Source organism: Chlamydotis macqueenii, chromosome 4 (assembly GCF_036417535.1).
Source record: "Chlamydotis macqueenii isolate bChlMac1 chromosome 4, bChlMac1.mat, whole genome shotgun sequence".
NCBI lineage: Eukaryota > Metazoa > Chordata > Aves > Otidiformes > Otididae > Chlamydotis > Chlamydotis macqueenii.
Window position 1 is genome coordinate 54,711,400 of NC_141559.1, and position 19,655 is coordinate 54,731,054.

General features: G+C 42.6%; 1 protein-coding gene across 1 annotated transcript in view; it reads right to left on the reverse strand.

The window, feature by feature from the left end:
* Window positions 1-5,594: 5,594 nt before the first annotated feature.
* PDGFRA (platelet derived growth factor receptor alpha) overlaps window positions 5,595-19,655 on the reverse strand; it is a 34,466-nt gene continuing 20,405 nt past the window's right edge. The window contains exons 13-23 of the mRNA XM_086747244.1: window positions 17,881-17,985; window positions 17,088-17,198; window positions 16,687-16,840; window positions 15,431-15,597; window positions 14,163-14,278; window positions 13,474-13,596; window positions 12,747-12,858; window positions 11,231-11,330; window positions 11,005-11,110; window positions 10,057-10,292; window positions 5,595-8,996 (exon numbers count right to left, since the gene is read on the reverse strand). Coding sequence (XP_086603370.1) covers window positions 8,849-8,996; window positions 10,057-10,292; window positions 11,005-11,110; window positions 11,231-11,330; window positions 12,747-12,858; window positions 13,474-13,596; window positions 14,163-14,278; window positions 15,431-15,597; window positions 16,687-16,840; window positions 17,088-17,198; window positions 17,881-17,985 — 1,478 coding nt within the window. The 3' untranslated portion in view covers window positions 5,595-8,848. The remainder of the gene's footprint in view (window positions 8,997-10,056; window positions 10,293-11,004; window positions 11,111-11,230; window positions 11,331-12,746; window positions 12,859-13,473; window positions 13,597-14,162; window positions 14,279-15,430; window positions 15,598-16,686; window positions 16,841-17,087; window positions 17,199-17,880; window positions 17,986-19,655) is intronic.

Consider the following 19,655-nt stretch of genomic DNA (forward strand, 5'->3'; position numbering starts at 1 on the left):
CCCACACACACGCTCATGTGTGTGAATCCTTGTATCAGCGGTACTCCCAGGAAAGGAGGCTCTCTCTGACTCCCATAGCCGACTGCCATGGGGCAGAGCAGAGGAACAAAATGCATCTTTCATGCCTGGGCAGGCTGCATCAGGTCCCTGCTCATAGACTGAGTGGCGCTGGATCCTCTGCGGACATTTTTTTTGGAAGCCGCTAGGATAAGAAATCCTGATAAATATTTCCCTGGAAATGCAAAGCAACTTCTAACAGCTGTTCCTATGAAACGTCCTTGTGGTGGCGCAGTTTTGGTCTCAGCACAAGATGTCATAGCACACGGGATGGGAAGGGGGGTCCTTTTTTGGGAGGAAGGATGGTAAAGTGGATTTTAACAGGAGAAAAAAAGAAGAAAATCTTCCTTTCTACATTCTCCACAGCAAACACGGCATTTTCAGAAGAAAATTTGAATACCAAAATATTCAAGCCAAAAAATAAAGTTTTTAATTTTTGGCAGCTCAGAACAGGTTTGGGCTGCTCAGTTTTTGACAGTAAAGCAACATATATTCGCACCATTTTTTTTTTCATCTTTTACAGAATGCTGACATTTTCAAATGCATTTTCTCTCAAAATGCAGTTTCTCTTGAACATTTTCAACAACGCTTTTTCACGGTTTTTAATTCTGAGGCTTTCTCACTGCCAGGGGAACAGTCGAGGATCCAGGGAGGAGCTGTGGAAACACATTAGCTATGCAGACTCTTGGGAGCAGCTTGGAGTGGCGCTGGACCCCTTCGACCCTGGTCTTTGGCAGCAACTGGTGTCATCTGAGTCTGAAGCAGGACAGGGATGCAGCAGAGCTCCCAGGCTGTTTCTCCATGGGTAGGCTGAAAAAGGTAGAAGGGAGGAAAAAGAGCCAAGTCAAATGCACCTCCAAGCAAATCATGCAGCCTTAGCAAGACAGCAGAAAAAAGCAGAATATGCCATGCCCTGGCATTGTCTTACTGCTCATGCCAAGGCTTTAACCAGCAGCCTTGCAGAGCTTTTCCAGACCACCCCAGAGCTGTAACAGGGCACGGACAGTCCTCTGTGCTCGCAGCCAAAAGCAGCAGCACAAACCTCCATGTTGCTACATTATGTTGTAGCTGGGATTGGTATAGAGGGTCCTTTGTCCGTTCCTGCTTTCACATTCATAAAAGCCAAGCGTGGGCAGCTCTGACCAAAGCCCTGGGGGGATCGGCAGCAACAGCACCCCTCCAGCTCTGCTCAGAGCAATCTCCCTGGGCCATCTAACTGGGAGGCACAGCTTGGAAAACCATGAGACGGTCTTGGGATAGAGAGGGAAAACCCTCACATCTAACTGAATTCACTTACATTTTCTCGCTGGGTAGAAATGTTATACCACTATTTTGGCTACAGGCATCTTTCGTCCTTCAGGCAAGTCCACCTCCGCTAACTTGCAGCCAGAGGAACTCCCATTTCATACACAGAGCATCAGAGTATTGTACACACATAACCAAAACTGCCAAAGACAGCCACCAGAAACTACGCTGAAAGCGACAGAAAGGTGTTGATGAAATCCCACTCCCCAACTCAACCAGCCAATCAGACTAGAAATGATGGCTAACAGGTTTCTGAGCTCCTTTGAGCAAACAGCGTGGAAATATAAGTCTTGGTTTGGTGCATGCCCAGAGTGTTGAACTAATAACACTTGTCTCACACGTAAGCAGCTGCAAAACCTGATATTTACACAAGGATTCACAGAGATGAGAAAAGACTGGGGGTTTTTTCTAGATGACAGGGTCTGGTTCAAATGGGAATTAATTTGGGAAAACCCTCTGGTCTGTGTCACGCAGCATGCCAGGTTAAATGACGACAGTAGACTTTTTTTTAATATAATAGAAGATTGGTTTTAAAGCATTGACATCATTCCCACATCAGTATAGCAGCATTTTTACCTACTAAAGCACCCATCATTTTGCATGTCAAATACATTGTGAACCAAACAAAACCCTAGCTTTGACAGCAATCAATCAATGAGCTCACAAATGCACTTTGTATAAATACAAACACACGCTCGCTGGTGGGAGCCACTTTTTTTGCAGGGCTGTCTCTGGTAGTGCCCACGTGCTTGGCTTACCTTTGACAAGGTCTCTCTGATGTCACAGCTTAGAGCTGTATTTGAATAGACATTTCCAAGACTCGGGCATCAGCTGGCACACATGCTACTGCTGGCAATACAATAGCTCTTGTCTCAGCCACCCAGAAGTAATATGCAGAAGATGTCTTTTATGAAGCCATTTTGTAGAGCTGGAAAACATAGCCCCGTTTTTAGATACCCAAACCCTACCTCAAGTCCTGGCATGAGTCACTCCTTGTCTTTTTCAGCTGTATCAGCTGGTCTAATAAATCGCATCCCCCTTCTTACAAAGTTTCCATTGTTTGTACGGAGAAGTTATAAAGCAGATAACAGTCCTGCTGATGAAGGGCAGCAGTGCTAGTGGCAAGGTGGATATGGCCATGTCTGATACACCAGATTGCTGCAGAATTTGGAACAGCTTACAAACTCGACCGAACCCTTCAACCTGCACGCCTTCTGGGGGTCAGAGTTTGGGGATGTGCCTATTTACAGTAGACTGGTCTCAACCGTTTTCTTTAATACCACAGAGGCACATGAATCTAGCGCTCAGCTCAGGAGTGCCTCCATCTCCTCATCTAACCTCAGCACAACACTAAAGCAACAAAAGAGTGAATGCTGAGGAGACAGACGCAGTCTCAGCTGAGTTTGAGATATCTAAGGTCTCACTCTTCAATGTATTTAAAATAATATTTTATTCTAAACCCCTCCCTCTTCCCACTAGAGGTAAGTTTTTTGAGGTGAAAGGCAGAGTGTCCTTCAGTGCCATCAGGGATAGTATGGCAGTTGTCAGTGACGTTTCCAGCTTTGCAGAATTTGGGCTGTATGTTGTAACACAAAATGGATAACTGGCCCAGAAAAATCCCATGCAACTTCCCTGGCTTCCATTGTGCTGTTTCAGTTTTCCGTTCAGTAAGAGTAGACTTCCATACAGTACACATTTCGTTCTTAAAAAGGAATGTCTACTGCAGGTCTCATCCTATGGAAGACTATGGTTATCGCAACAGGTTCAAAGTTCTTCCAAAAAAACATCTGAAGTTGATGGACACCGTATGTATTCCTTTACCTCCTATTGCTGTAAAGGCTCCAGCTGCTCTGCCTCTGCAGTGGCAGCACATCTGTGCTGCTGTGGAAACAAAAACAGAAAAGGGATGAGGAAGAGAGGAACTATTTAGCAGATTTTTGTCTGATGCTTCCATCTTGTGGTCAACTTGAAAAAGAAAAATTTAGCTCTTTATTTCAGTAGAGGTATTAACAAAGGTAAGGAAACATTGGAATTTTTAAAGGTGTCCCAAATACTGACTGCCAGTTATATGGATGGGGTTGAACTGGGGCTGGAAGTTAGATGAATTTTCCATTTGAAAGGCATTGAACATCAATGCCAGAATAGGAAGGGGCTAGTGCCTCCTCTGCTGCCCTCTGTGTTTTGTTCTCACACAAGCTGTCTGTGCCGAGGGGTACAGGACAGAGGTGGGGCCAGATAGACAAGCCCACGAGTGCTGAGCCCAACCCTTCACCTTGCTGTAGGCATTGGTGGTGGGATTCCCAAGATGTATGGACTCTGGTGGTGGTATGGACATTGGTGGTAGGACTCCCATGACATATGGACTCTGTTTCTACTGCTGGCTTCATGGACCAGCCCAGGTCCATGAGGTGACTTTCCCCTCTTCTTTGTTTTTGGGCATATGAAAGGCTTTCCTTTGTTTTCCTCTGATCTTTGCTGGGGATTACCCCAGGACACAGCTCCTGTACCACACAACCTCTACTGATGGGGATAAGGTGATGGGACACAGATGCCTCGCTGAGGCCGTTGCAAGGGCACTGTGCCTCAGGTTCCCAGAGCCACCGGGAGCATCTCGAGGTGGCTGGATGACTTGCTTCTGGCTGATAAACCTGCCTCTCCCCTTTTGCACCACTCATCGCAATCTGGAATCTTAGTCAAAGGCCTGTTTACCTGCATAAGCTGAAGTCTCCTGCATACAGCCCACATGGAAAGCCATTCCCTACCTTTCCTTTCTGCCCAGGAGCCCGTCCCTCTCTGCTGCTCCGGGCGCAGTGCCACTCTACCCATACCTTCTCTCTCCTGGGCAGGCTGCCCCCGCCACGTGCCAGCACACTCCCTCAGTACATTTCCAGTCAAATACCTGCAGAGCCCTTGAGACAGGGAGCAAGAAAATGAGCAGGACTCTCATCAGGAGCAGGACTGTGGTTATCAGTGGAGTGAGGGGTTAGGCTTTTGCCCAAAATGGATCTGCTTCAGCAAGAGGGTGAGACGCTCACCGTCCACACTCCCCAGTGTGGACACATGTGCTCACAGGCACACGCAGCTGTACCCTACACACAGGAGATTGCATTCCTGCTCTGCAAAGGGGAAGAAGAGGATGGAGAACTGAATCTGAGCTCTGTACCCAGCTGCAGGCTCTTGCACACAGAGAGATTTTTTTGGTACCACCACGCTTTACCGTGCACAGCAGGAATAATGAGTCCATCACTCCTCATGTCTCTCACAGCTGCTGAACTTCCAGAAGAGCAGGTGCATGGCTGAGCAGGACAGACGTAAGGACACAAGTGCTGCCACGACTCTTTCCTGAAACCCTGGGGTGGCAGGAAGCATTGCGTGTCCATGCAGTGTTGTAGGATAAAGACTCCTTGTCGGGAAGGATGTGAAGGAGAGGGAACCTGCTCTAACGCTTTTCTAAGGCAAGGGCCCAGGCTGCTGCACCGGGTTTGAAGCAAGGAGGGGTTTTGCTTTGTGAGGAAGTGGTGAAGCAAAGGGAGATGTTAGAGAGAATTACTGCGGGAACAGAACCATAGGACAAACGCTGGTTTGATTCATAAAGAAGGTGAGCTCAGCATAGGTTTAAAAAAACCCTGCAGCCAGTGGCAAAGAAACCATGGCTGTTTCAAGGCAGGGCCATCTAATCCTCTGTAAACATCAAAAGCTTTAGGCTAGAGACTGACACAAGTCACTTTTAGTCCCCTGTTAAAAGCAACCTTTGCATAAAACCCTTTATTGTACACCTGTGCTAGAAGTGACAGGGCGTGCGCCGCAGACACAAGGCACAGCACATCTGTCTGCATTCCGAGTCCCCCCTTTCCTCCGTGTGTGCAGACCAGCTGGCATCAAACTCCTCAGCACACACGATGCCAAGGTCAAGAAGGATTTCATCTTGTACGGGGAGCCCAGTGCCCACCTCGGAGCACATGCTCTGCTCCAGGCAGCAGTCATTGGAGCACTGCACCTGCCATGTTTTGGGGGACAACATGGTTCCCCACAGATGTCATTCGCTAGCCAGGTCATTTGCCACAGGCACTTCCCCGCTATGCCCACTGGAAGGGCTCAGAAACCTGCTCGTCATTGCTGTGCGATAGCTTTTCAGAGCACTCAATTAACCAAAAACCTTTTGGGGAAAAAAATCCCGAGTAAGGCTGATTCTTTATAAACATCTTCCAATAAGTGAGTATAGACCCCTCACATATCCTTAAATTATATATCATTTATTGAAATATAGAGATCTTAATTTACAGGATTTTTTCAAAGACAAAATATCAACAGGGGCATTTTGAAATACATTTTGTGCCTACCATCATTCAGGCCGGTTTGCCCTTCTTCAAACATTTCACAACAGCCACCATTTTGGAAACACTTCCTTTTTTATTATTCTAAAATATAACTTTTGGACATTCAAAGTGCAACAGTTAACGTGCCTGTGGAATATATCACAGTAAAAAAAAAATATAAACAAAGGCAGTGATATAGCTGTCATAAATGTTTTGGCAGTATTCTAGAAGTCTATATAAAAATACTTATATACATATTGATGTATAACATCACCATATCTCACGTCCTTCATCATGTAATAGGACCATTTTGTACAAGTTGCAGACCACGCTGTAAGGAATTGGTTGGCCATTCCAAATCAAAAGCTGTGTTTCGTAGGCTAACACTGATTGTCATTATACAATTACTGTAGTGAAAGGTTTGGGAATATCTCTTCCAGTGGCTTCTCAAAAATTAAGCCATAAAAGAAAAAGTCTGTAATATTGATAATATTGTAAAACTAAATGAATCATCTTCTCACACATCCTCTCTCTAGTAAAACCCCTCTCTTCCTCTGCTTCTCATTCCAGTTTCCAGGCCAGCTTATCTGATTCCAAGCCTGCAATGAGCTAGGTTTGGCTAGACCCCTGCCACGGATGCAGTTCATCTACACAATACTCACGTCCAGATGAACAATCGACATTACCATGCATCTGAAAGTAAGCCTGCTCTGGTTCACGTCCAACACTTGGGTCTAGCCCTGAGATGCGCTGCGAGATACAGAATGAAACCAGTGAGGGGTAGGAGAGACCGCATGAAAATGTCCTTAGATTCCAGTAACTAGTATACTAAAATGTGCTGGGGCTGATTTTCAAATCCTGAAGAACACTAGGCCATGTGCAAAAATGCAGGTGAAATTGCTTGCCTAATTTGAGTGTGCAGTTGTAATAACTACACATGCAAATTAAGGCACGTGTGGTCTCAAGTGGCCATTCAGATATCTGGGATATCCAATAGACAATTTTGTGTTTCCTCAATTCATAGTTCATAGCTGGAGGGGGACTTTACATCTTCTCATTTGTCCTGGCTATATTAAAAGTCTTTATGTTTCACAGTTGTCCCCGTACAGAACTCAGTGACACAGGTCACATGTGTTTGGCTAAAGCACGGCTCCCAGGAAGACACTTGGTCTTGATCTGTTGACTGCAAGAAATGGAGGATGCATCGTCACTCATGGTTCCTTCTGATTGTCAGCCTCTGTCAGGGTTGAAAATGTAGGTGTCTCACTTCAGGTCCTGTTCTCACATCTGTAGTATGCTTATACGTGGCCTCAGCCAGGTGACATTTTGAAACCCAGACCCAGAATTATTTGCGTGTAACACTGGCAATATTCCATTTGCTTTCATTTGATCAACAACTGTGCACAACAAGTGAAGTCAAGGGAATTTGTGTAGCTTTTTTTAGGGCCATTTCAAGTTAAACTGTGGTTTAACATGGCAGCATGTTCTGTTGGTCACTGCTGGTCTGTCTTTCACAATTCCTAGGAAAAATACTGCAACACAGGGATGTGTTTGCACTGCATTTGCATTGGTTGTGTCATGCCAGAGGCTGAGCATGTCCTGCGAGGCACTCATCGCACTGAATTAAGGTTAAGTGAAAACTGAGCACCAGAAAGGATGGGGCTCTTCGCAGTGATGTACCTTTTTTCACATGTAAGTCTTCCAAAGCATCACATCTCAATAACACATTGTACAGTGATAGCAGTAATCATAATACTTTGTTCATATAAGTGGTGTCATAAAATAACTATTGCTGGCTGAGAGCAGGTTGATTTCCATGCACCTTCTTCTGAAAAACATTCTTGGAAGCAATTACCATTTGTCGTTACAGTCTGCAAAGATAATAGAGTTTTCTGCTCCTGTTTAAACCTGAAAACTAAGACAATAATATTTGCTGCAGAATTATTTCTGCTTATTTCATCTGGAGTTCCAGGCTGGGAGAGATGTCTTTGCTCCTTGAGCACTTCAAATATCAAATTGATTCTTCACAGCTAACCCCAGGATAAGATTTCTTTTGAGTACCCATGAAACACTAATAATGGGATGTTGCTGGTGGTTTATTATGATCTTTCACTCTCAAGCATCTTGGAAATCTGGCATGTTGGGTTTTTTTTTTAATTAAATTTTTAGAACCTCACTTAATCAAAGGACAATAATTGCTTCTAGTATATCTCATTAGAAAAACTACTCAGCTCATGATAGAAAATGAAATCTTAAATTTTTCTCCATGTTGAAGTAGTTTAGCTAACCAGAGTAGTTACCCTACTGTGTACAGCCAAATAAAAGAATTGTTTCATAAAAATTTTCAGGTCATAATTTTTTTCCTTGTACTTAAAAAAGTTTCTTGAGACTGTGCTTTTGCTGAAGGACAATGAATTATAAAATATACATTTAGTGTTACTGAAAACAGTAGTAGTATTATCTTGAAAACAGCTATCTTCTATAGTTAATAAAGACTTACTAGGTTTCTAACACCTATTATAGACTGGGTTTTAATTATTATTATTATTATTATTCCTTTTTACTTGCATTAATGGTAAAAAGTAACATGTTTTGTAGTACCGGTCAGTCCCTTGTGGTTTTAGACCTTTTTGGTCCAAAAGTGGTTTTTGTATGTTTTTCAGTTCACATGATAGTTCAACAGCAGCTGACATTGAGATTGAGGGAGGAAGTACACAAAATTCATGAATGATCTCATCTAAAATCCATGGCATATGTTCAATGTGCACCTCAAAAGATCCTTGAGTAGATAGTTATTTACATAATTACAATGTTGAAGTATTGCTGCAGTGGAAATTCAATTCATCAAAGTCATATGAATGCCCTTGAAACACAAAACTGGTCTGTTTGTGGCCTTTTCCTTCATCCTTCTACCAGTTCGAATAGCAAACAACGCTGAGATGCTACTGAAGTACTGCAAGAAGCAACACTAAAAAAAATCCATCTTCGACACGTCTCTTTCATTCATACTCAGGGTGATTCCTCTGCCCATCGCTGGGAGTTTCTCTGTACAAATCCATCTCCTCTTCACATCCTCGACATTGCAATAAAGTGGTTTTCTCTGGGGAGCAGAAGTCTGTAGACAACATGGCAAGCTTCCCCGTGTGCAGAGCTGGAAGGTGTCTGTGGGGTTACAGGAAGCTGTCCTCCACCAGGTCTGAGGAGTCGATCCCAATGTCGTCCATCATGTCAATGTCCTCAATGGTCTCATCCTCTCTCTTGATAAAAGTAGAGCTACTGGAACCAGTTTCAATGGCACTTTCTTCAGATGTCTGGGAACTGGAAGAGATAAACATCTCAGAGATAAACCATGCAGCAAATGTGGCTGGGTAAGTACTCCAGTCTGAAGCAGGTCTGAACACTACCTCCCCACATGCTTTCTGACCCACAGTGCAATCTCAGGTGACTCTGACTGCCCGTCTTGTATCTCAAGAGTAATGAATCACCTCAGAATGCAAAGAAGCAGATTGTTTATATGTTTCTTCAAGCACTTTGTACCAGACACTCGTTAGAGAAATAGCTTTATGACACTGCTGTGACAATAGGTTACTCAGGTACATCTAGGGAGGTCAGGTGAAAATGAGATTGCCATAACAGACAATAATATAATAAAAAGATTCACGGAGAGAGGTAATAAATCTTAATCTGGATAGGGCTCCTTAGCGACTTCTTTCATCCCTCTCTTGAAAATAGCACAAAAGTCTCAACAAAAGAAGTTTCTAGTTTGCTAATTCTATATATTCATATATACTCATATATACTACGAATTAAGTGCTGAATTAAATCCCCACCATTCACGGTAAGAGTTTTATTGTTGTGCTGTAGTGCAATCGGTCACACAAACTGAAAAGGGACCAGTAGAAAGTTCTGCATACCTTGCTGTCAATCAAAAGGATACTATGGAAGATAGGAAAAACAGCTTCTTCTAAATTTTGGAAACGGTCTCACACAGAACAAATCAATCCCTTGGGATTTTGTACGCAGCTCCAAGGCATTGAGCTGTAGGGGCAAGATACGTTGCAAAATGTGCCCACAGAACCACCAGACAGCCACTGGGACTTTTCCAAGCTAGCAAGGGAGTCCCAGAGACACACAGGAGCACTCTACCAGCAGTCCCCTTCCCCTGGCAGTCACAAAAGAGGCAAAATAAGGTTCTTCCCACTGAAAACACTGTGGCCAGTCATACTACCATATTTACATGAGACCTTCCCAGTAAGTAGTTTCAACAGAGCTAAGGAAATAATTTGCGGAGTAGGATGCTAAAAAGTTGTTAATGCCCATTGCCAAACATGACCCCGAACGGTGACTGTGGGGTGCATAATCTGCAAACCACACCTACCTGTGCCTGTTCCTTTTGCCAAGCTCATCTTCAGAAACAGGGTCAATGTCAGGCAGGGGGATGATGTATCCGCTGTCAGCACTCAGCCTCTGCTCATCAAATCCGCTCTCCCTGTCCTTTAACTTGTCTTCATTCTTGTAGGTGACACCAATGTAAGCATTGTCACAGTCCCCTCTCATGCGTGTGACAGCTGGGTGATCGCTTTTCAGGAAGTCCAGGTGAATCTTCTCATAGCTCTGAAAATATGCATTTCAAACCCCTCATTAGACGTGATTCACCAAGGCTGCCTTTCTTCAGATGGGCAGCTGCGATTCATTAACCCTGCAAATATTCTGCCCTGTGAGCCAGCAACACTGGATAGAGAAGCCCAGCATCTTCAAATGGTTTGAGGGGAGAAGTGACACATAAGTTTTAGATGATACAAGACTGAGTGTGGCAGCACAGAGCAGATAAACAGATGTGAAAGAGGGGGAGAGAGACAGGGAAGGAAGTGAAGGTAGATGGGAAAATGAAACACTGAATGATAGGGCAGGCAGAGCTTGTCCAGAGGTATCAGAAGTATGAGGGGAAAACTTGCTGGTGTCAAGATCCAAAGAGGGAGGTAGGGAGATTGTACACATGGGCCAAGTAGTCCCTTTTCTAGAATTCTTTCACTGCCTATAAAATCCCGTGAAAATAGATAAAATCCATTCTCCAGTAGAAAAATCGAGTTGGTAGGATTTCATTACAAATTGAGAGTTCTGCTTCCCAGCTAATACTGCAGAACTGCTTTTCTCAATAAGCTTGCATGCAGAAACCAAATATGCAATGACCCTGTGTGAATCACGTAATTCACGTAGGTTATGATGTGCCAGTTCAGTGCTCATGGCTCTGATGGCTGGAACAACACTTATAATTCCCTCTAAAACAGTATGTAAGAAACCACAGAGAAAATTCCAAAGAGCAAACCTTTTTATACTCTCCAGGCAACAAGCTCTCCACAATTTCACTCAAATGGTAAAAAGAAGGTCTTTTCTCTGGTTCACTGTTCCAGCATTTCACCATGATCTCATACCTGCAGATAAGATGGATGCCAATTTAACGAATTTATAAAGGAAAATGAGAACCAAAGAGAAACTAAAGCCAAAATTGTCTGGAGACTGGCCAGGTGTGCAAAAGCCAAATGCATACATACACTTCATTGGTAGCGTGATCAGGTTTGGCCATTCGGTATCCGCTCTTGATCTTGTTGTAGAAAGTAGAATCGACCATCATGCCAGGATATGGTGTGCCACCTGCAGACGAAAGAGAAGAAAAAATACTACTCTGTACTTGACTATCCATGCAGAGTTCCCAAATACTGTCGTCTTGTTCATGTCAAAAAGTGTTAAAGCTATAATTTGACATACCATCAAAATTGATCTTTCCTAGCCAATGTTTCACATCAGAGCTATTGTCTGCTCCCACATTAAGCCCTGATGAGAAATGTTTGAAGTAGGTACTACTTAAAAAAAAAAAAAATCCTTTATGGTTGTTCTGGTTTTGTTGGGTCCACAGCATACAGGCATCCCTGATGTGTGGATCATTCAACCTGAAGTTAGTGATGCAGCAAGACGTCAGAGTTGACTTTCTTAATAAACACCACTGATGGTACATTTTGTTTTCTGAGAAATATCATCTTTCTCAGGCAAGGAGGCATACTCTAATACCAGAAACTTCAGCCCTTTCAAAAGCAGGATTTGCTCCTAAACTGAGCTTAAGAACCTTCCTTACAGGTAGGGTAGTGAAGCACAGGCTTAGCTGTGCCTCAGTTCCTGAGATATCCCATGGCACTCCCATGCCTCCCAGGGATCCTGGGGAACAGATATTTACAGGATCCTATGATGCCCAGGGATTACAGTAACTAATACTGTAAATAGTAGTGCAACTGCTGTTTTCTGAGAAGCAGCTATATGACAACTTATGTTAGAAAATAACATTAGGCTTGGGGTGGCCACGGGGCAGTAGTAGATACCATACAGGCGTGATTAATTCTGCTCAGAGTAAATCTGGGCAATGCATGCTTATTGAAGCAGGCCAGCCACCCGCCCGGGAGGCCAATTAATCAGGCTGAGGAAAGAGCTGGGCTGTTCCCAGCTGGGAACTGTATATTGTCTGTAACTGCTACACATTGTCATAACCACTTTACACTGCCATAAACCAACTGTGTGAACAGTGCTGACCTGGAAACGAGAAATCAGCGCCCCAGAAGACTGACGTTTGTTTTCATTCTGTAATGGGACCAAGATGGGATCTTTTGAAACATACATGAACAGACTGTTCCAAACCAGCCGCTGGGCTAGGCTGCAGCCCCAGGTGCCCCATTGCAAGGGGGAAGTGTGTTCCTCCTCACATTACCCAGAAAATCCATCCTGGGCTGGCACACCAATACTTTTCTACAAAAGCTTTTCCAAATATTTTCACTCAGTACTTTCAGTTCTCCAGAAACAAAAAAAGTATCTTGGGAAAAAAAAATCTGAGGAGAACTTTGGGAGAGTATGGACGTTTTACTTCACACCAAACGCTGGAATCCAAAACCCCGTATAGAATAATAACCAATAGTTGATTTCACACATATATTTTTTACTGTAGACCTTGAAATATTTTTTATAGAACAGCTTGAACTGAAAAAGCTTAATCACTACAAATAAGAAAGTGTTCTCAGTACATACCAAGAGAAAATATTTCCCACAGCAGAATGCCATAAGACCAGACATCACTTAATGTTGTGTACAGATTGTCAAAAATGCTTTCAGGTGCCATCCATTTTACTGGGAGGAAAGTCTGTAGCAAAAAGAAAGAAACCCCAAACCGCACAGATTAGTCATTAAAGAAATGCTTCCCATTACAACTATTGTTTGATAGCCAGGATTAACTTCTCTCTAATAAGAAAAGTTGTGTTAACCTGGCTAGTGTTTATTTTTAATTCCATATAACAGAGAGGTACCAGGATTACAAGGAATGCTCCTATTTGCTTCCCACAAAAACTAATTAAACCATAACTGTATTAATTTTATTACTAGCAAATGACCAGGCTGATTGAAGGTATGATACAAAAGCTGGCACTGCCAATCTAGGTCTGATATATCATTAACTGATGTATCACTACTCCACAGTAATCACAGTGAGACTTCCTTAATAATTTATCCAGTCACAAAACTTGCCAGTTAAAATATAAGCCTGTGAAGCACTAAGCGTAGCCAAGTACTCTTCAGCTTTAAAACAGAATTAGGAAAGTTACAGGAATTAATGAACTGAAGAAAAATTGTTCTCAGGAGCATTCATCCCAATGGTTAATTAGTGGAACCAACATTGAATGGCAAGAACATTAAATAGCATTTAAAACTGACACTTCTCATTTCAGTTAAAGCAAAGCTGAGGAGATTAAGAAGTACATACGCTGCCCTTGGAGACATAGTTGGAATCATGCATGATATCTCTAGCCAGCCCAAAATCACAGATCTTCACAATTTTTCCTTGAGCCAGGAGGACATTACGAGCTGCCAAGTCACGGTGCACACACTGTATGCAGAGAAATTAAGTTGTTCAAGGACGTACTAATTCCACGAGGGCTATTTCCCTTGCAAAGATCCCTGGAAAAGATCCGTTGACTTTCTGGGCACAATCTTTACAAGACCTTCTACTGAACAGGCATCTGTATTGCCCTGCTAGCAGAGGGAGGGAGGCACCAGATCTCAGAACCAGTGAGGGCTCACGCAGATGTACTGCAGTGGGGAGAAGATAAAAGTGACGCCACCCTTTCCCCTTCTACCCAGCATGTACCAATGATGTGTCTATGCTTCTGAACATGCTGGCCTGTGGCTGCATGGACCCTCCACCCAGACCCTGCTTAGATGCACCACTGTCTCTGGCACGCTGGAATGTTGCAGGCCGCAATGGGAGAAGGGGACTGCTGCTTTGATTTTCCCAACCATGGTGACCTCAGTTGCCAGGTAAGTGAGAAAGTTGTCTACAGCTCCAAAAAGAATACTATATTTTGTCATGTTTTCAGACTTTAAACTGAAAACACTGGAGATGAAGATGTTTCTACACTTTCTTATATTTTATTTATTTTTTTATTTACTTACATTTTTAGAAGCCAAGAATTCCATTCCCCGTGCAACCTGGTAGGTGAAGCTCAGCAAATCCAGTAGGCTGAGGCCCTCCGAGGTGTCATCTGAAAGAAGATTTTTGACTTCTGATTCTACTGAAAAAGAGAGAAAAATGTATTTGTGCTGTGAATTGTGAAAGCAACATCCATTTCCCCCTACCTGTCATGATTCTGAGCTGATGACTTTAACAGAGTACCATGACCAAACTGGTCTTTTCATAACCAACCACTTCTAATGTCTGCATCAGTCACTGACACATACTGCATTTTTTAAAACATCCAGTACTAAATATAGGTTTTGTTGTTTCTCCTGTCTGTCTTTTTTTTTTCCCCAGAGATCTGCAAGAAAAGGTGAAGTTAAAAAGGCCCACTGAAGTGTTTCACAGGTTGTTTACAGTACTCAGTGTGTGGTACAAAAACATTTATTTAGAGGTGGTGCCTTCATTAGGTTTTTGTGCATGCATGTGCATTCTTATCCGTTTACTTTTGCTGAATACTGTTATGTTTCCCAGCAAGTATTCACTGGGACTAATCCAATACCAGCAAAAAAGGGTCAGGAATTCTATGGCAACAGTTCTTATATTTTTATGAAAGATGTCAGCAAAAAAAAATGGTCAAAATTCAGTGATTCATTTACCCCAACTGTCCTCAAGCACAGTATGAGTACATTAGTCTGCCATGTAAATCTGGGGCTGGACACGGTTCAGTTTCTGAGGCCTACAGGCAGAAGTGATGGTGCCTATTTTTAAAGCAAAGCATATTTGGTTTCTGAGAGCAGGGCCAGGGAATGGGGTGCATTCATTATCTTCATTACATAATCCAGGAAAGTATTTGGGAGTGTTCTGCTTTTGGTAAGTGTCAGTTAACGCAAAATGTAAGTGGAAACAGAGCAATACAAATTTACTATTATTCTTGCTCGTTACTGTTGCTCAAAATCTTGCAAACTGCCAGCCTGATAAAATCTCTGCCTCCAAAGAATGCCTACGGCCCCGGCGCAGAGTGCGGCTGCTCAGCGCTTCAGCACGGAGGCAATGACACAACCTTTTCACTCCAGAAACACACGCTCCTATCCCCAGAGCACAATGAAGAACACGGGCGTAAGCTTTTAGCTTATAGCTTACACTCACGCACTTGCAGAACACTGCTGAGTAGCTTACATCCATGTAAAGGGCAAAAAGAAGATATCCATTTATACAATAATTATTTGTATTAACGATATATGCAGAAAGGACAATTCTATGCTACCTGTCATAGATTTCTTCTTATATGAAGCAGGCCGATCGTACACAGATCTCTGAATATCAGAGTATTTAGATCCCTCCTTCCTTTCCAGCATCGGCACATACTGAGTTGTATCAGCTTGCTTCATGTCCATGTATTCTCCAGTGTTTTCAAATGATAGTATCACATAACTGAAATTGGAAAAAAAATACAGATGTACCAGTTAGTATTGCCCAGGTGACTTCCCTGCCACAGCATCCTGTAGATCTAACTGTTCTCTTATGGTGTACAGTTGTATTGTTGTGAAATATAAGAGCTGAGAGGAAATGCATAAAGATCGTGTATTACAACATAACCATGTGTTATCACATATTAGTAAACGTTACCATGCATCACTGTAGTCAAACACAAGTGTTCCAAACTTATTCTTTTGCCAATAGTCAGGTATGTAAACAGGTATCATCTAACTTCACCAAATCCCACTGACTTTAAGTATTACTACCTAGGGCTTTAATTCAAGTTATTCCAAATGGTAGATGTAATATATTCACCCAGACAGTTTGCAACAAATCCAGTCCTGCTGAGCAAACCCATGCTCAGATGTAGAGTCCTGGCTGTACTCAGCTACCGAGTCAGTTGATCTATTTGCCTGAGTGATTTTTTGAAGTAATCTCCATTCATCTTCTAATTCCTGGCTAATTTTATGACATTGTTTTAGTGCTGAATATATGAGGACAAGCTTCCTCCATCGTCATCTGGAAAAAGCTATGGGATGAGTATTAGCCATAAGGAAACTATTGAGATTGGTTAAGCCATTGGTGGATAAAGGAGAGTACGTGAGCTTAGAGGACAAACTCTGACAGGTTGCTTGAAAGGAAGGAGTTTTAAACAGTGAAAACCCCCCAAGCAGGGAAACAAGGAAACCAGATAGTGGCATTTTACTTTTAAAACTTGAGTGGGTAGCAGCAAAAAGATGTGTTTACAGAAAAGAGGAACACTGGGCTGTGCTTTATTGATAGAATGCTCTTTGGCACCTCGGGATGTCTATGGAGAACCCATGGTGGTCCTGGTACTCAGGCATCTCTACACAGGGGAAACATGGATCTAGGACACATGTCAGGCAGACTGAACAAAAAGTGCCGACACATTCCCAGATCTATGAAACCTGGTAAATAAAAGTCTCATGAGAAGAATTAGGGAGGGCTCTAAACCCTCCCTAAAGTAAGGGTTAGTAATGACATTTCCTTAAGTTGCTTTTTTCTTTTTCTTTTTTCCCCCACCTTCTTGTGCTTTCATCAGCTGGGTTCATCCCAAAGATATCCAAATCTTTCTTTGGCTTCTCTGGGTGTCGGCTCAGGAAATTGTCCCTGTTCTTATGCAGGTAGTTCACCAAATCACCATAAAAGCAGTATTCAGTGATTATGTAAATAGGACCTGATGAAATGAAGCAAAATAATGCATTGATTAGTGGAATTAAAAAAAAAAACCAAACTCTAAAAATTATGGTTAATACATTTTTATTAACCAAGTTATGATGCAACTACTACCAAATATCAAGTAGGTTTGTGAAACCTTTGGTTTGTTTATATTTATTGTTAAATCCTTCACTTGAAATTTGTATGCTTGTTAAACAGTGAGTGATGGCTCCACAACAAACCTCCATTTTGTCAGCCAAACCCACCTGATTTCGTACAAGCTCCAAGCAGATTCACAATATTCAGGTGGGGGCCGAGATGTGTCATTATCTTCAGTTCAGACATGAGCGCCTGTTTTTCACTGGATCTAGCTGTAGCTGTTGAAAAAAACACACCAGCCACTCAGTGAGAGCAATCGCCTTTTTCACAATAACACATAATTTCTCCTTGCTTGCCTCATTAGAGCATCGCTACCATGGTTTCTTGAAGAAGACAAGACTGTGTCCTTTACTTGACAAGGGGCTTTCTTCAGACTTGGAAGGGAGTCACAAATGACTAATAAGGGACTCATTTGATGCAGATCAATAGCTGACCCAGTCTGTTAGTCCCTCTCCAGGGGTGCAGTGAGTTGCCCAGGTGGCAAAGAGGCCCTTTACAAGCTGCTAGTTTCAACACAAGAAAGCTCCTCATAGTTCCTCCAGAATCACTGCATCAGATTCTCAGCTCTCATGGGAGCTTAAGATTCTCACATGAATTTCTTCTTTGTCGTATTGCTTTCATTTGCTTTTGTTTGTTCACAAACATTCCTGGTTGTTTTATCTTTTTTTGAGTTATTGTGGCTGCTATGGTCCATGCAGCTAAAACCAAACTTTGGATGTTTTCAGAAGCCTGGATACTTCCAGTCTTGAAATGCCATGAAGCAATCCAAAGTACAATTCTAAATTCCAGTCATTCCACAGTTCATTTTCAACTTCAGATATGGGGAATCTATATACACACAAGCAATGATTGTGGGAACATGCCCTATCTAGCTTGGGAAATGGAACTGCAACAACTTACGTTTCAGCATTTTCACAGCTACTTTCATCACCGGTTGAGAGCGACTCAATCCATAGGCAGTCCCTTCGACTACTTTTCCAAATGCCCCAGAACCAAGGATTCGACCTGAACACAAGGGAGAGCATTATTCATTTCAGCAAGTAACAGCAATTCACCCTGCTTCCCTCTGCCATTCCTCTGCAGGTTGCAATTCTTGTGTGGAAAGAGCACACTCACTTAGCCAGAACATTTATAATTATTACTGTTGTTGTTAAGCAAAAAAAAAGGCAAATATATTTTAAAGAAATGCTGTCATTAAGTACAATTCTTAAATAAAAACCAGCAAAGATCAGGAGCTCATCTGCACATGGGAGCTTGTAGGAAAGGGACTCTGAGGAGCAACTCAACTCATTCAAATTCAAACTCTGTCCTGCCACCCTCACTTTATCCTTTCCAGACACTGATTCTGCTATGATTAAGATGACTTCTCTGCCTCAGTCAGCACCTGACTACCGTGCACTTGTGCCCTTTACTTAAAAATCTGAATTGAACTCCTTAGCTGTACTTTCAGGCTGTTACATCAATGCTGCATATATATAGCAAAAAATAGACTGAAGCACATCGGTAGCACATTTAGAAAGAGGCAGGACCATCAGTGATCTGCAAGAAGCTGAAACACATGTTGGTCCCATATGAGGGGAAGCTTCTCTGAAGTTTAATGTACAAGTGTGTTTCATATGCTTGAATAAATTTTATTGCAGATTTTCAAGCACCATAATGAAATGGCTAATGTTTATACGCACTTTATTCTCCCCACAAACCAATTTAGACAAAAAAAAATTGGATTATCATATTCCATATTCTGATATGGATCCTGTGTGCAGAAGAACTGTGTACAGATTGAGTGAGATTTTAGAGAAATGTGAGTTGCACAAACACACTCCAAAATACTGTATTTTGCAGCTTCCATGTTGAAAAGCAAGTTCACTAAGGCAATGCTTACTCAGTGAACAAACCCGTGTATGAACTCCAGATGCCAGGATATTTTCATATTCCTGACAAGCTCTGTATTTTATTTCACGTTACTTTTTAAATTTCAGCACAGGAAGAAAAAGCAGTGGCTTTTACTATGGAGATATACAGCATTTTGTCTTAGAGGTTCGTTTGCAGTTTGAACTTGCCACCTTTTACGCTTCTGAAGGTGTTATCTGGCATGCAATGCCATACGTTTCTGTTATCCTTTAGCTACAGCCCCCACTTTTATTGTATCCACGCTTTTAAAAGAAAATTTACCGCCAAAAACTGTCTGCATCATTACAAGCACAAGAAATAGCTAAAGTATGCTTAGCTGAGTTACCACTGAAGAACCTCTCCAAGACTATGACAGTGCAGTTTGTCATGCCTACAAAAACTACGCAATTTCTTTTCAAGATTCCTGTGCTCCTGTTGTGGTATGACAGCTCCAAAGGTTGTTCTTTCCACTCAGGATGTGAGAAATCTTCCCACTAAATTTCAGACTAATTCAAACAACCTGAGTCTGAAATTCAGCCCCTGAAACATTTCAGACTAATGGTCTGGGAGCCACATGACAGGATGCAGCCCTTCAGAATGTGATGGCATTTGCTGATGCTCCTTGATCTTCTTGTCTTCGCACGCCAATTCCCCCCCAAACCACATTGTCGGCTGAGCGTGAGGCGCACATCTCCCTCTCCATCACCTCCACTGAGCCGGGGTGCATGTGGAGATGGTGAGAGTGCTTCCGGAGTGGCGGGGAGCGATGGCTGCTCTTTCCCCTT